General features: G+C 37.2%; 1 protein-coding gene across 1 annotated transcript in view; it reads right to left on the reverse strand.

Moving 5' to 3' along the window:
* The window catches only part of LOC145787995 (guanine nucleotide-binding protein G(i) subunit alpha-like), a 38,712-nt gene extending 25,842 nt beyond the window's left edge, over window positions 1-12,870 (reverse strand). Inside the window, exons 1-2 of the mRNA XM_082599835.1 lie at window positions 11,918-12,870; window positions 8,904-9,033 (exon numbers count right to left, since the gene is read on the reverse strand). Of these exons, the coding sequence (XP_082455961.1) occupies window positions 8,904-9,021 (118 nt within the window). The 5' untranslated portion in view covers window positions 9,022-9,033; window positions 11,918-12,870. The remainder of the gene's footprint in view (window positions 1-8,903; window positions 9,034-11,917) is intronic.
* Window positions 12,871-13,787: the final 917 nt, after the last annotated feature.

Raw genomic sequence — 13,787 nt, forward strand, 5'->3', positions numbered from 1 at the left:
AAGAAAATTAATTCCGTTTCGTTAAGAATTCAAAAGAAACAATTTGGAAGTTATTCTGGCTTACATTACAACCATAGTTCTCATACCGAAATCAAAGCATTCTTGAATAAATTCCTTTCTTGCTGCTTAAAGTGTTCCTTATCAAGAACAATAAATCAACGGTTTAATATAATTTAAGCACTCTGGCATATCATTGCTGCAAATTACCGAGACGTAAAACTTCCGCAAATTTTTTTGAAAACCGTTTGCAAAATTGGCTATTTTTGTTAAAACAGGCTCGTTACACATCTGCATGCATTGATTGTAAGTGAGTGCTTATCCAAACTAATTAAAATAAATCATTTGAAGCAAGGTTTGTTGAATATTACAATCGTCAATGCAAAAACTTCACCATTTGCAAATAACATCCCAGACAACAAAATCCGTCATTTTTCCATTGCTTCAACGTTCGCAGACATTGAATCAATGAAAAAATAACGGATTTTGCTGCCTTGAATGGCACTTCAAACCAACTGAAAGTTTGAAATTGCATATCGAGTTGCATTCGTTATTTTCTTCACAAGGCATGGTGATGTACCACAGCCACAAAGTGCAAGTGATACCAAGTGGAGTCCAGCAAATGTCAACCATCTCAAGTTTAATGGGAAGTGCTCACAGCTCTGTTTAGGACTCGAGAAAATGCCCAACGACGTCAGGAGCCGAAGGTTTCAACTACCCAAGAAGGAAAGGTCTACAAACGTTGAATTAATGTAAAAAATGACTGATTTGTTGGCTAGGAAGAGGCCTGCTTTTGGTAAAGATGGACACAAATACAAGTGAACTTTGAACAAGAAAGCAATAAAACTATTTTAGGAACAGGGCAGTGGAGTGACTGCCGCCCAATCGAGAGGACGGATTGGAACAAAATTGGTCTTTTTTACGTCAATTCAACGTCTGCACACGTTAAACCACTGTGCTGTGGGAAGAACCAGTCTAGCTGGAAATTTTATGCTAACACTTCCTTTTATGTTTACAATGCTACATTTGCATGAAAAAGGGTTGGAACCGTGCGAGTTCAGCAGTTGCTTTTATTATTCCATCAATCATTGAGTGTGGGAAACTATCAACGTTGGTACAGTTTAACAACAGCCCAGTCAGCAAGTCAGTCCTTTTTTACATCGATTCAAGGTGTGTAGACGTCGGATCAATGCAGACGACCAGACGTCTTTAGTAAACGTTGAATCAATGCAAAAAAATACTGGTGTGCTGGCTTGGGCTGAGCAAACTTATCCTTTTTTCATTGGTTTAACTCCTACAGATGTCACCAAGACTCACCATCGATCACACTGGCTATGTTTCACTGCCTATATTTTTGACAAAATTCATATTTACCCTTGGTGGTGCAATTTGATTACATGGATGAGCAGGGAAGTGGAGTAGGAGTGATGGAGTCGGTGGGATTTTGTCGTGTCCGGAGTTGGTCATTAAAAAAACGACCGACTCCGGTTTATAAACAACAAAATGTTTGTTTGCAGTACACTTTTTCAAAAAAATTGTTTTGTTTTTTCTGCAATGCGCTCCCGACCATTACCAAAACACAGAGCAGTTGATTCTTGTCAGTCTTGTGAAAGTCGCCGTTTTAACTTCAATGGTTACAAATTTGGTGAAATTAATTTTTAAAAAAATGAAAAAATTTCATAAAAATCTGGCAACCCTCTAAACTCTGACAACACTGAATCCGGGGTCAGCCCGTTATAAACCGAGGAGTCAGAGTCGTATATTTTTCGCCCGACTCCACAGCCCTGTGAATGAGAAAGCAACAAAACCGAGGTCAACATTGGCCGAATTCAAACCAGCATAACTTGTGATTTTTGCATCATTTAAAGCTCCACAGCGTTGCAGCTGAACAAAATAAGCGTCAGGAAAAAACATTGTCCTCATTCTCTCCAACGCCTCTGAGCCAACCAAGTTGCACATTCCTAATTCAATTGACCTGTGCAGCTGTAAGAAATAGACGTGTCAGAAGTTTGTGTATTTTTGCTGCGCTAAGCCGTTTGCAATTATTCCATTATTATCTTCGCATCCGCTGCAATTCAACTGCTCGCACATGCTAACCACTCAAATAACAGAACATGCCTTTTTTACGTTGATTCAATGTTACTGTGCTTCAATGTCGAGTAAGTCTCATATTTGACACTGGTACAAGCATAGTACACAGCACAGGCAATGCCAACCTCGGCAGTTGTGACAAATTATTAGCCACACATCATTGGCCAATCTTTAAAATATCGTGTTTTTTTCCTTGCCTTCAATCGCACTGCAGTATATAAGGCTAACCTTGTGAAATTTTAATTTGTATGTTATTCGCTCTGAGGATGCGCATTGTGATGGTGCGCGAAACGTCAGTGAAGCAATAAACCATCCTGTTTATTGTTGCTTTTACTTTCCCTTTCATCCGATGAACGTTGCTTCCGATGAACGTGCTAATAAAAATGTTTTTCGTTTGAAGCACTAGTTGAACGTTGCAACTAGTGCTTCAAACGAAAAACAGTTTTATTAACACGAAATGGCAAAGACGTTCAGAGTAGGATGGCAGCGACCACTTGCTGTGCCTATCAGCCGACAAGTACAATGCGTTGTTCTCAAACATTGATGTACAACATGTCCAAGCCACAAACGTAAACCAGCAAAAATGTCAGATTGAAATGACGACTTCCATGCATGTAGTCCAAAGCCGCTTTCTATTGCGCTGCCAGAAAATCAGTCCTTTTTTACATTCATTCAACGTCTACAGACTTTAAAATGATGTAAAAAAGGACATTTGCTGGCTGGGTACCCGCCCACGTCCAAGAAAATGCATAATTGCGATGCTTGAATGTTAGGACCTACTCGAAATCAACTTTTTCGTCGGTCGTTGGTAAGTCTTCACAAACAATTTCTCGTAACTAAATCAAAGCAACAAATTTTATGTTGAATTGAAACAAAAGATTTTTGTTGGGTACTCGTAAGCTTTAACAATATGGCAATTGGCCAGGCGAACCGAAGTTGCAATAAACTAACTTAGTTTTCTTGCAAAACGAATCAAGAAAAATTTTGCATCAAAACGAAATAATTCGAAATATTTTAGCTTCGAGTAGCCTAGGTACGTATTAGATTAACTTAATCCTAGAGAGGTGATATTAAATATTTCATGTTTCAATACTCCTTCAATAAAATTGATATCTTGTACTTCTTGTAGCAATAGCACATCATATTCATGTGATTCAGTGACTTGTTCGTTGTTTTGAGTCCAGATGGAAAAATAGAAACTATTTTGCATCTTGTGATGTTTCAAATCCTACTTTAATCCAAGAAACACAACTTAGACTTAGAGTGGAGGTAACCCATAAAAACAACACATCAAATTTATACCTAAAAAAATAGGAACGAAGTATTTTCCTGTGCACTACACCACTTATCTCCACCAACGTGATGTCAATTAAGCAAAAAGCAACGATTAGATGGAGGAAATGGAGAAGCCAACGCCACACAAATAAACCGGCCTGCCTCTAATTTGTTTGACAATGACGTCATAATGACCATGTTTCCTCTCTAAAAAGTGCAGCAACATACCCGAGACGTCAATCAGATGCTGGCGCAGCAATGTACACCGTGAATGTTGCCATCTTAAGCACAATTGAGTGATTACACTCCAAACAAAAAAACTCGGCTACTGGACAAAACTGCCCGCTACACAGCTGAACATAAACATTTTCAGTAATGTTTCTCGGCAGCCGATTTGTAGCAAGAATTGACAGCGATAGACACGTGTTTCGCCCATGAGGCTGGGCTCATCAGTATCGCACCGTATTCTGCCACAAATTTATTCGACCACCGCTTTACCAGTCAGTTTAACTCTTATCTTTGTGGAAACAAAGAAAGAGCCAACAAAACCAGCAGGCGCCAGGGCAGAGGACATTGTGAAGAAAGGGGCGTTCTTCCTGGCTATCAGCACAAGGCTGAGCACTCACTAGTACAGCGAGCAGCTGCGATTCGCCAACCATCTTATTTTCTGACATCAAATCATCTATGTCATCCCATTGAAGATGATGTAATAGTGATATTTACCAGGCTCACAAGGTTACTTTATGATGAAAAAAAATGTTAACCGAAGCAACTGTTTCCTTGGATACTTTAACAGTGGTGGAATTTTGTTTCATGCCATTATTAGCTACTTATCAAACTTTCACCAATTGGCTCTAAACCACTTCGGTCTCAAAGCGAGACAAGAATTCACAAAATGATTTCTGAGGTATATTATTTATGCAGTATTTATATTCTTTATGATTCGTTTATGAATCTCAAAGCAATTTTTTAAAAACAAGAAAAATTTCCAAAAAAGAAATCATGACATTAATTTTGAACTCACAGCGAAAAACTAATTCAATATAACACTGAGAGTCATCGAGTTGAAGTTATGCTTTCAACAACTGTCAGTTTCTCAAAACTAAACCCCAATTCATTTTCGCACAACTTTTGCTTGGGAGAACAAAGAAATCTTATTAACTCTCAAAACAAGGCACTTTGAGGTAACATGGCAAATCAACATCAACTCCTAGCCGGATTAATGATAAGAACATTTTTATCAGTTCAAGACAAATCAAAGGTCAATGAATACACGAGGCAGAGTAGGCATTGAATGATTGGAGATTTGTATGGCTCAACGATCAGAACAATTTGACATCATGATCTATATGAGCAAAAGCTTTCTACTGCAACAAGCAAGAGAATATTATTAAGGTAACCACAACAAAGCAATAGGTCTGAAATCACAACATGACTAAACACTAATCCAGACAGCAAATCAGTCGTTTTTACATCGATTCAACGTCTGTAGACAATTCAATGTGCGATTGTGCATTGTGCATACTGGGACTACGGTAAGTGTTTGATCAGCCTACCAAAGAAATGCACCATTTAAGCAATATCCATCATCAAAATGGCCACAAAATGAGTGAAAATGAAAAGTGGCAAGCTGAAAGGATAGGAAGTCACTGTTCTTTCTAACATGAGAAAAACAGTGAAGCCATCATTTCATATATCAATCAAATCCGTAGACAAAAATATGCAAAGAAGTTGTTTGTTGCAATTAGCATTTTTTAAGTAAAGGTTATAGCCTGAGGCAATGAGGCATGTCTGTGCCAAAGATTTAAATTTAATAACTACAGTGGTGTAACGTGGTATTAATAACTTTTAACGCATTGTCTGATAGACAAGACAAATACTCAAGACCGTATACAGAACTCAACTCAGCAACAAATAAAACAATTTGTAAATAAATAGTTGCTGGATTAGAAACCAGAAAAGTGAACATTTGGGCACAATACACACAATTTGTGCTGTTTCACCATAGCTGTATCCTACTCAAAATAAACATCAAATTCTTATAACCAACCCACTTAGCATTAATTAACCTTTATAACACATCTCTTCATGCGACATTTGAAGAATTACACAGTGTAACAAAAAAATTTGTCCTTAGGTTAACACTATTATTTTCTGATTCACCATTTTCTGCCTAAATCAATAAAAATGAGCATTAAAAAAGTCCAAACTTTGGTTTTGACTTTATGAAATTAATTTATTGGAATTTTTTTTTTGGCTAATTTTGCCTTTTTAATGCCCCCACAATATCTTTTTAACTCAATTTAAAGAAGTTAAATCTAACATTACTTATTGTTGTCTGTGTTGACATAATAAAATAATGACAGTGAACGTTGTTTCAAAGTCTTTTTAAGTATATGCATATTGCATAAACAAGAAAAAAACATCAATAATATGATATAGAAGGAATGTCTAAATTTTAGTTTACAAACACAATAAATTAATTATCTAAAGGCCTGATGTTACAAGCCCTTGGTCACAATTATTATAGAGCAAACCTACGTTGTCACTTGAAGCCTGGGTTTTCTTTTCGTAGTCAATTCGGTCAAAATGTCCAAAAAAAACAACGTTTCTCAGCGAAACTTAATGTTGTAGCTAGTCAGGAAGTGCAAATTTTGGTTTGTATCAACTTGAAAGGAAATATTTTCCTCAGAAAAAATGACCAAAATAAATAAAAAATGAACTCATTTTTTCAAGACCAAGTCATTTCGGACAAATGACTGAAAAGTTTCAGTGAAAAAAAAACCCAGCTTGAAGCATTTAAAACTTATCATTCAAATAAAAATAAAGGTTTTTCGCGATTGGCGATGATATACCGTCAGTTTACTATCTGTAAAAGGCTTCATATGTAGTCCCCCATCATATTTTCATTGTTAACGTATTGACCTTTATATAGCACTCCTCAAAGAACCTGATATCTTGATGAAATCTTTCAGCTTGTTCCTCTGAGTAGTCGCCTATTTTATCTTTGAATTGATCAAGGTGATAACGTAATGTGTGTAGTTTCGAAGTGATCTTGCATCCCATATTCCAACATGCATCCCTGAGTTCATCAAAGAGCTCCCTGTATTTCTTTGCATTGTGATTGCCAAATATATAATCCATTAACTGCAGATATGAAACAGGTCCAAACTGTCTGTTGAACTTCAGACACCATTTTAGAAAAATAAATGTAGTTTATCAGTTACTTCACTCCGGATCATGTAAATACTCCAGCTTTAATTTTTGCATCCATTATTTTTGTTGCATCTACCGAGAATTGTTATTTTACATTATAAGGTCCAATGTCTTAGCTGGTTCTAGGAAGCCAATTCCTCTTCTTGTTGTGAAAAGCTGTGGTTTTGCTATTCCAGAGACAAAGACAGCATTGAAACTTGATCAAACCACCCAGAAGCGTCATTACAAAGGCCACCATCTTGAAATTATCAATGACATCCCAATTGTAGAGGTCCTACTTCAACGCACTTATCATGATTTTGATATTTTTATATCCTTCCTACATATTAACTGAGTGAGCAGGAGGAATGAAGGGACACTTGTTTATGTTGTGCAAAAATACAGCTCTGAGGCTTCTATATTAGCTGTCAATGAAGATTTTGAAGAGCTTCCACTCAGAAGGATTGCAAGAAATGCCTATAGCCTGAAAGAGCCTTTCTATATAATGGCAGTAGCATAGATTGTCTTTAAACATGTAGAACACTGAATAGCCGCGAGGTCGCTTTCTTTGTGAAATAATTTGAACATGGCCATCTAATACGGAATGGCCCGTTTCGGTGAGTCCGATTCGGTGAGTCCGATTTGGTGATGGTGAGTCCGATCCCTATTCAGTGATTTTTTTAATTATTGGGTACCGTACTACCGTAGCCTAATTATCATTGCCGTTTTAGGGTTAGGGATTAGAGGTTAGGGTTTAGAGCAGGGCTTCCCGATTGGGGGTGCTCGCACCCCCTGGGGGTGCGTGTAGCTGTTGCTAGGGGTGCGAGAATCCACCGAGGAGAAGAGCTATACCGCATATAGAGATGGATTTTGTTTAACGAGGGAGGTGGTGATTATCTCTCAGAACATTCTATGTTGGCCTATACAGCACAATGCACAACAAGAAAATACCATCCGACAAGTTGCTGATAACAAACAGGCTGTGGTCCAAACGTCACGTGTTTGGTGGCGGATAATGCAATGATATTGTGTCAGCAATTTCCTCATTATTTGCAACTGTTTGCTTATTGTTGGCAATTTCTTATCGTACACATTGGGAAAGAACGCGTTTTAAGCGAGAACGAAGTTTTTCACGTTGTAGATTGTGGATTGACTTACGAAAAGGAAAGTGTCAGCTACTAGTCAGGCTACTAGTCGAACAGATAATTGCAAAAAGGCAGGAGAAAAGTCAAAGATCTTGCGCCATTGCGTTATCAGTTTGTGTTATTTCTTTATTCGCTTTTACATTTTGTGTGATTGTGTTGTTGAAGGCTGCCCTTTTTCCTATTTGTTAGCAATATAAAGGCCGGTGAGCGGCTTTTCTGCGCTGCTTTCGTACGTAGTTTGAATTTTTTTTTCTCAGAACCACTCCGCTTCAAAACAGGGGGTGCGAGATTGGTTTCATCAATCCTATGGGGTGTAGGGTGATAAACGAATCGGGAAGCCCTGGTTTAGAGGTTAGAAACTCACCGAATCGGACTCACCGAATAGTAGCAGACCCCATCTAATAAGTCCCAGTGCTTTATTTTAGAAATGAGTTAGCTCAGCATTGGACTTTGTCACTGACAATTCTTCGACAATATTGTTTATACCATCTTAATGGTGGTAGTAAGGGCACCTTTCACCAGCAACTCGGGGTTGAAGACAAGGCAAACACACTGTGTAGGGTTGCAAAGCAGTAATTTTGAATATACTGCTCATATAAGGCATGCAGCTGCAAAAATGTTCAGCCTTCTTTGTTTCATCGCAAAATCAAAACCTTGCAAGGCTTTGCCTGCTAACAGAATCCAATTGTTACTTAATTGTACCCACTATCAGGTAATCAATCAATCACTGGTTTATTTTTTCTCAAATTATCATGACAAATACACTGGTACATTACATAGAAGTGAGAGAGGAAGGAAGCGAAAGACCTTATGAGGTCACCACTCAGCTTCCACCATGTAACTATTGCTGGAAGTAGCTGACAGTAAATTTTGAATGCAATCTATATGCCTATTTTCATGAAAAATGAGAGAAAATTCAAACTAATCTGAGGAACATAAACCTGAAGTTATTGTGGTACATAAAGATTTTTTAAGTTTTTTTTGACAAAAGCAAACAGAAAATAGCAATTATTTCCCATTTAAGACAATTTTTTTATTTTTTTGTTACACTGTGTTATAAGTCAAAAGTTATAAGCAATGCGAATTGAAACAAATATATAAACATGAACTCTGCAGAAATTATTTAAATACAAAGAAGAAATTGTTGAAACTAAGTCACAAGACAAACCTATACATTGCAGTATCACAGCACAAACTTACCAAGCAGTAGAAGCTTCACTTCACGAGATTGTTTATCACCATCTACTCTGAGATTTCGATCAATTTGCCGAGATCTCTCACTGGCCGCCTTGTCATCCGTGGACACAGCACAACCCATTCTCACTTTTTACTAAAAAAATTAATTGTGCAATGAACAAAATCAGCTCATGATTCCTTAGTATTTCTGTACATTTTTACACTTCACATAATATAACTCATGTCACCTGTAACACTCCCTTAAAATAAAAACTATTAACATTCATGGAAGGCTAACATATATATAATTATACAGGGCTGCGATTTCTTCTTTCTTGTCGAACGACCAAAAATTCTGCGTTTGTTTGTCGAATAGTAATATGACGTCACAAGAGTCAGATTTTAAGCGTTTGGCCGCAAGTTACCGCACAAGTTGTGTGGTATCAGAGTCACTTAGGCCTACTTAAGTTTTTAATCGCACGCTGGTTGAGTGATGGCAAAGGAGTATCAAGCTCTAAGTTATATACCTACCGGACATGTATACAGCCCTCGAAATTAGCTTCCATCTACGACGGCAGATACATTGCAGTCGCCAAATCAACAAACCTTGGATTGCGGCGGCAATTGCCGTATGCTTTAATGTTTAATCAAACAAAATTTTATGCGCTTCTTCATCGCGTGTCACACGGCGGGAGCCCGGAACATCACGCAAGCTATTTTATGCGCTGACAATGCTCAAGATTGTGAACTGTAGAAAGTTTGCAACCTTATAAATACCGGCTTATTGTTACGCAAAGCTATTCTTTCATCGAATGCTTATTGTTTACCGGTGTCGTTGCGAATATAAATCATGGTGAAAGAAGATACAGTTAAAAAGTGGAATTTACCTGCTATAGATTATCAAACAGAAGGAAAAGTTAGTGTGGTATTTTGCAAAATTTTTAAAGAATGTTACCACGGAAACAAATCGGAATTAGAAAAGCTACGGGGTCAAGTTAAAAAAGTAGGGTGTCCGACAAATTGTTCGTAAGCAATTGTTCGTAAAGCAATTGTTCGTAAGCAATTGTTCGTAAGCAATTGTTCGTAAAACAATTGTTCGTAAAATTAATTCTTCGTAAAACAATTCTTCCTAAAGCATTTTTTCGTGCATGCAGTTAAAATTTGATGTATACGAAGAAATGCTTTATGAAGAATTGTTTTACGGATTTCATTTTACGAAAAACAGTTTGCGAACAATTGTTTTACGAACAATTGCTTTACGAACAATTTGCCTATAACCAAAAAGTAGTATGAAATTCGATAAATGGTTCTTTGGCAATAAAGTAATGTTTCCGATCATATGGCATGGCGCGTTCATGAACGGGCAGTTTTGCGTCTTCAAGTATTCCAGTGACGACGCGACAACCTCATCCTCCGATACAGCATCTGATGATTCCTATTCTGACAGCTAGTTCTTTATCAAACAGACTCGTGTTTGCTCGCAGTATCCCAATTGTGCCGAAATTATGTTATTATGTTAGTGCATGGCCAGGTTAGTGTAAACGTAAATCGAGGCAATCATCTCGCAATGAGCTATTAATTTGTTATCGGTACCTGGTTGAACAATTAACGTTATTTTATGATAATTCAACGTCGCTAGATGTCGAATTAATGTAAAACAAACGTAAATTTCTTCTTGAGCATTGTTACGCAGGCAACAAAATTCGTTATTTTTGCATTGACTTCACGTCTGTAGACGTTGAATCAATGTAAAAATGATGATTTTTGCTGTCTGGGTACGCAATATAACTCACCAGGAAAATTAAATCGATTTGTGCTGACTCGAACGTTGAATCAACCCAAAATTAACTTACTTTTTCCCCCCTGAGTTAGTTAACATAAATTAACGTAACAGCGTGCATATCGCTACTTTTGGTATCACTACATCACAACAAATCAAATAGTGCGGTCGTGATAGACTACGGTACTCTAGTATATTTTCCGCATCTCTTTTTTTTTATTCAATGTCTGCAGACGTTGAATCAATGTAAAAACGACGGGTTTTGCTAGCTGGGTTGTGTGCTTTTGTGAAGGCAAGTGCAAAATCGCCCATTACATAATCACAGAAACCCTTTTAGTGGAAGGAATTCGAGTTGCAACCGTGCTTATCTGTCGACTATTCTTTATTCATATTTCAAAACATTTCTCCAATCTTGGAACAAGTGCATAAGTCAGACATAAATACAAACTTGCAAAGACGTTGACAAGTAAAAGTAGCCAACTTAGGTTACTTTATATATAAAAGAAAGTTAGAAACCCGTTGTGTCGAATAGCACGAAACGTGTGTGGCGAAATGTTTGATGCCAGGCATTAGAACTTCGTTCAAAGCATTTTCCCGCAGTGTTCAAAATGTTCTGGAAGAGAACTCCTTTCCATAAAAATAGCAGCTTTTTTCATCTATACTTCTGAACATCTGGTCGGAAACTAGGCTGTTTTTTACATGTGAAAAACTTTCATAGCAAGTATCCAGCAGTCATTTTACCAGAGCAATATTGTTAATTGGCTCAAACGGCGAAATACAAACTAGCATAGACGTTGACAAGTCAACGTAGCCTAGGTTATTTCATCTGTAAAAGAAACCCGTTGTGTCGAATAGCACAAAACGTGTGTTGCGAAATGTTTGATGCCAGGCGTTGGAACTTCGATCAAAGCATTCTCCCGCAGTGTTCAAAATGGCGGCGCTGACGCCTTGGGAGTTTCTCGTGTGAATCGTCGCTTTTAGACTTTGCTTTGAAGTATCTGGCGCAAGAAAGTTTAACGTAAGTTAGCACTCTTATGATTGCATCACGTGATGTCCCCCCCCCCGATTGTTCCTCAACTTGACGACGTTTAGTCCTCTCTCAGTTTTTTTCCATTTTATTTTCCTTTTTTTTTTCCTTTTTTTTTTTTTCTGTGAGGTAGGCTACGGCGTTTGTCGAATAGTGATGGCGCGTGTCGAGTGACCTCGTCACCGAAAAAGGCAAAAATCGCAGCCCTGTATATATATATAATACACTTACTGTATTAGGTTTGACCCCGATGGGGTGGATTTTCTTTTTCTTTGTGTGGTCTATATTTTATATCAACTTGTACTAATTCTCAATCTTTTGCCAGCAATGTTGTAGTGTGTAAAAAACAAAACCCTAAAAAATGTCCTATTAATTCCAAAGTATCTACTGCTGATGATTCTTTGATTGCCAAAGACGTTGCTAAATCCACCGGTGAAGATAAATTGTATAAGCCAAGATACATGCACAATAATCCAGGAATTTGTTTTACATAAACAAAAAAACTATTCAAAAATCACCTGCAAAATACGAAATTTACCAAAACCTAATTGTGTGACTGTAAAGCCAATTAAGGAAAGCCATATGATCATAGAGTATAGACCAACAGTCAGAGTTTCCAAATGGATGCTAAATGTGTGATAATGTGATTGTTGCAGCTGAAGCACAAAGTGTCAAATTTCGTTAAAAGCATTTGCTTTCATCATTGTTCATTGGGCTAATGTATGAGGACACTAGTTTCTACACAGTCACAGTACATGGAGTTTTCCATGCAGCAACAGTACATGATTTTTACCAGTGGCATGAGATGACCAGTTTTTTGGAAGTTCACATTTTTTAGAAAGTTTTAAACACACAATTAATTTGCACAGTGACTATCCTTCATATCACATCAGTTTATTTTGCTATGATCTTAACAGCTATTAAGCAAACTGAAAACCTATTGTGTGTTTAAAGCATGCTGAAAAAACAGTGAACACCAAAAAAAATGGTCAATACATGCCACTGATTTGCACCAATTAAAAGACAACAAACTAAAAAATGAGGGCACATTGACAAAATGACATTTATAATATCAGAACTGTTAATCTGTAGTCACCAAAACGTCTCTACCACAGTAAAATTGCAGTGCCTACTGCCTATGACCAGTCATTCTTATAGAGAAAAACTAGAGTAATATATATAAAATTAATAGAGCACAGAGTCATGGGGTGAAAATCAGATGCAGTTTTATTTGATAAACACGATTAGATACCCTGTTATTAAATGAAAATACATCTAGTGAAACTCCAACACATAACAAAAAAGTATAAAAAAAATAAAAATAACTTAGAAAATAAAAATTTTAGTTGGTGTCCGTCATAATGAAGATGTAAATTTACAGCTTTATGCTTGGATGCAAAGTTCCTTTTGTAGTATGAACTGAAGAGCCACTACTGCCTTGAGAAAGTATTTAAATACCGTATCATACATGGCAGAAAAAAAATATTTGTTGTGTCTTTTTAATAATTAGCCTCCATTTAAAAACTGATGGTGAACAGCCTTTTGTTGACTTTAATATCTAAATCAACTTATTGATACAATTAGCCCCACCAATTGATAAGTAGAAATACACCTATTCTTGCTCCTCCAAAAACCAAAGAAGAACTAGTCAGTGTCACCTTCACGACTGAGCTAGTATCGAGGATCCTGACCAAGACAAAAAAATTTGCCTCAACTGGGCCTGATGGTATTCCATACATTGCACTTAAAGCTGGTGGTTTTACTCTTTTATGTCAGTTGTGTCAACTTTTTCAGCTGTGTCTCAATTATGGTGACACTCCAGCGCAGTGGAAGATTGCCCATGTAACCCCAATCTTTAAAAAGGGAAACCGAAAAACTCCTGCAAACTATCGTCCAGTGAGCCTCACACGTTGTGTCTGTAAGTTAATGGAGTCATGCCTAAGAGAAGTCATCTGGCACTTCTGGGATGAGCGTGACCTTATTAAATCATCCCAATTTGGATTTATCCCACAATCCTCACGCACAACCCAACTTCTTGAATTTCTGGAAAACATCACATCTATTGTTGATAAAGGTCAATGCGTTGATGTCTATTTGGACT

Source organism: Aplidium turbinatum, chromosome 18 (assembly GCF_918807975.1).
Source record: "Aplidium turbinatum chromosome 18, kaAplTurb1.1, whole genome shotgun sequence".
In the NCBI taxonomy this organism is placed as follows: domain Eukaryota; kingdom Metazoa; phylum Chordata; class Ascidiacea; order Aplousobranchia; family Polyclinidae; genus Aplidium; species Aplidium turbinatum.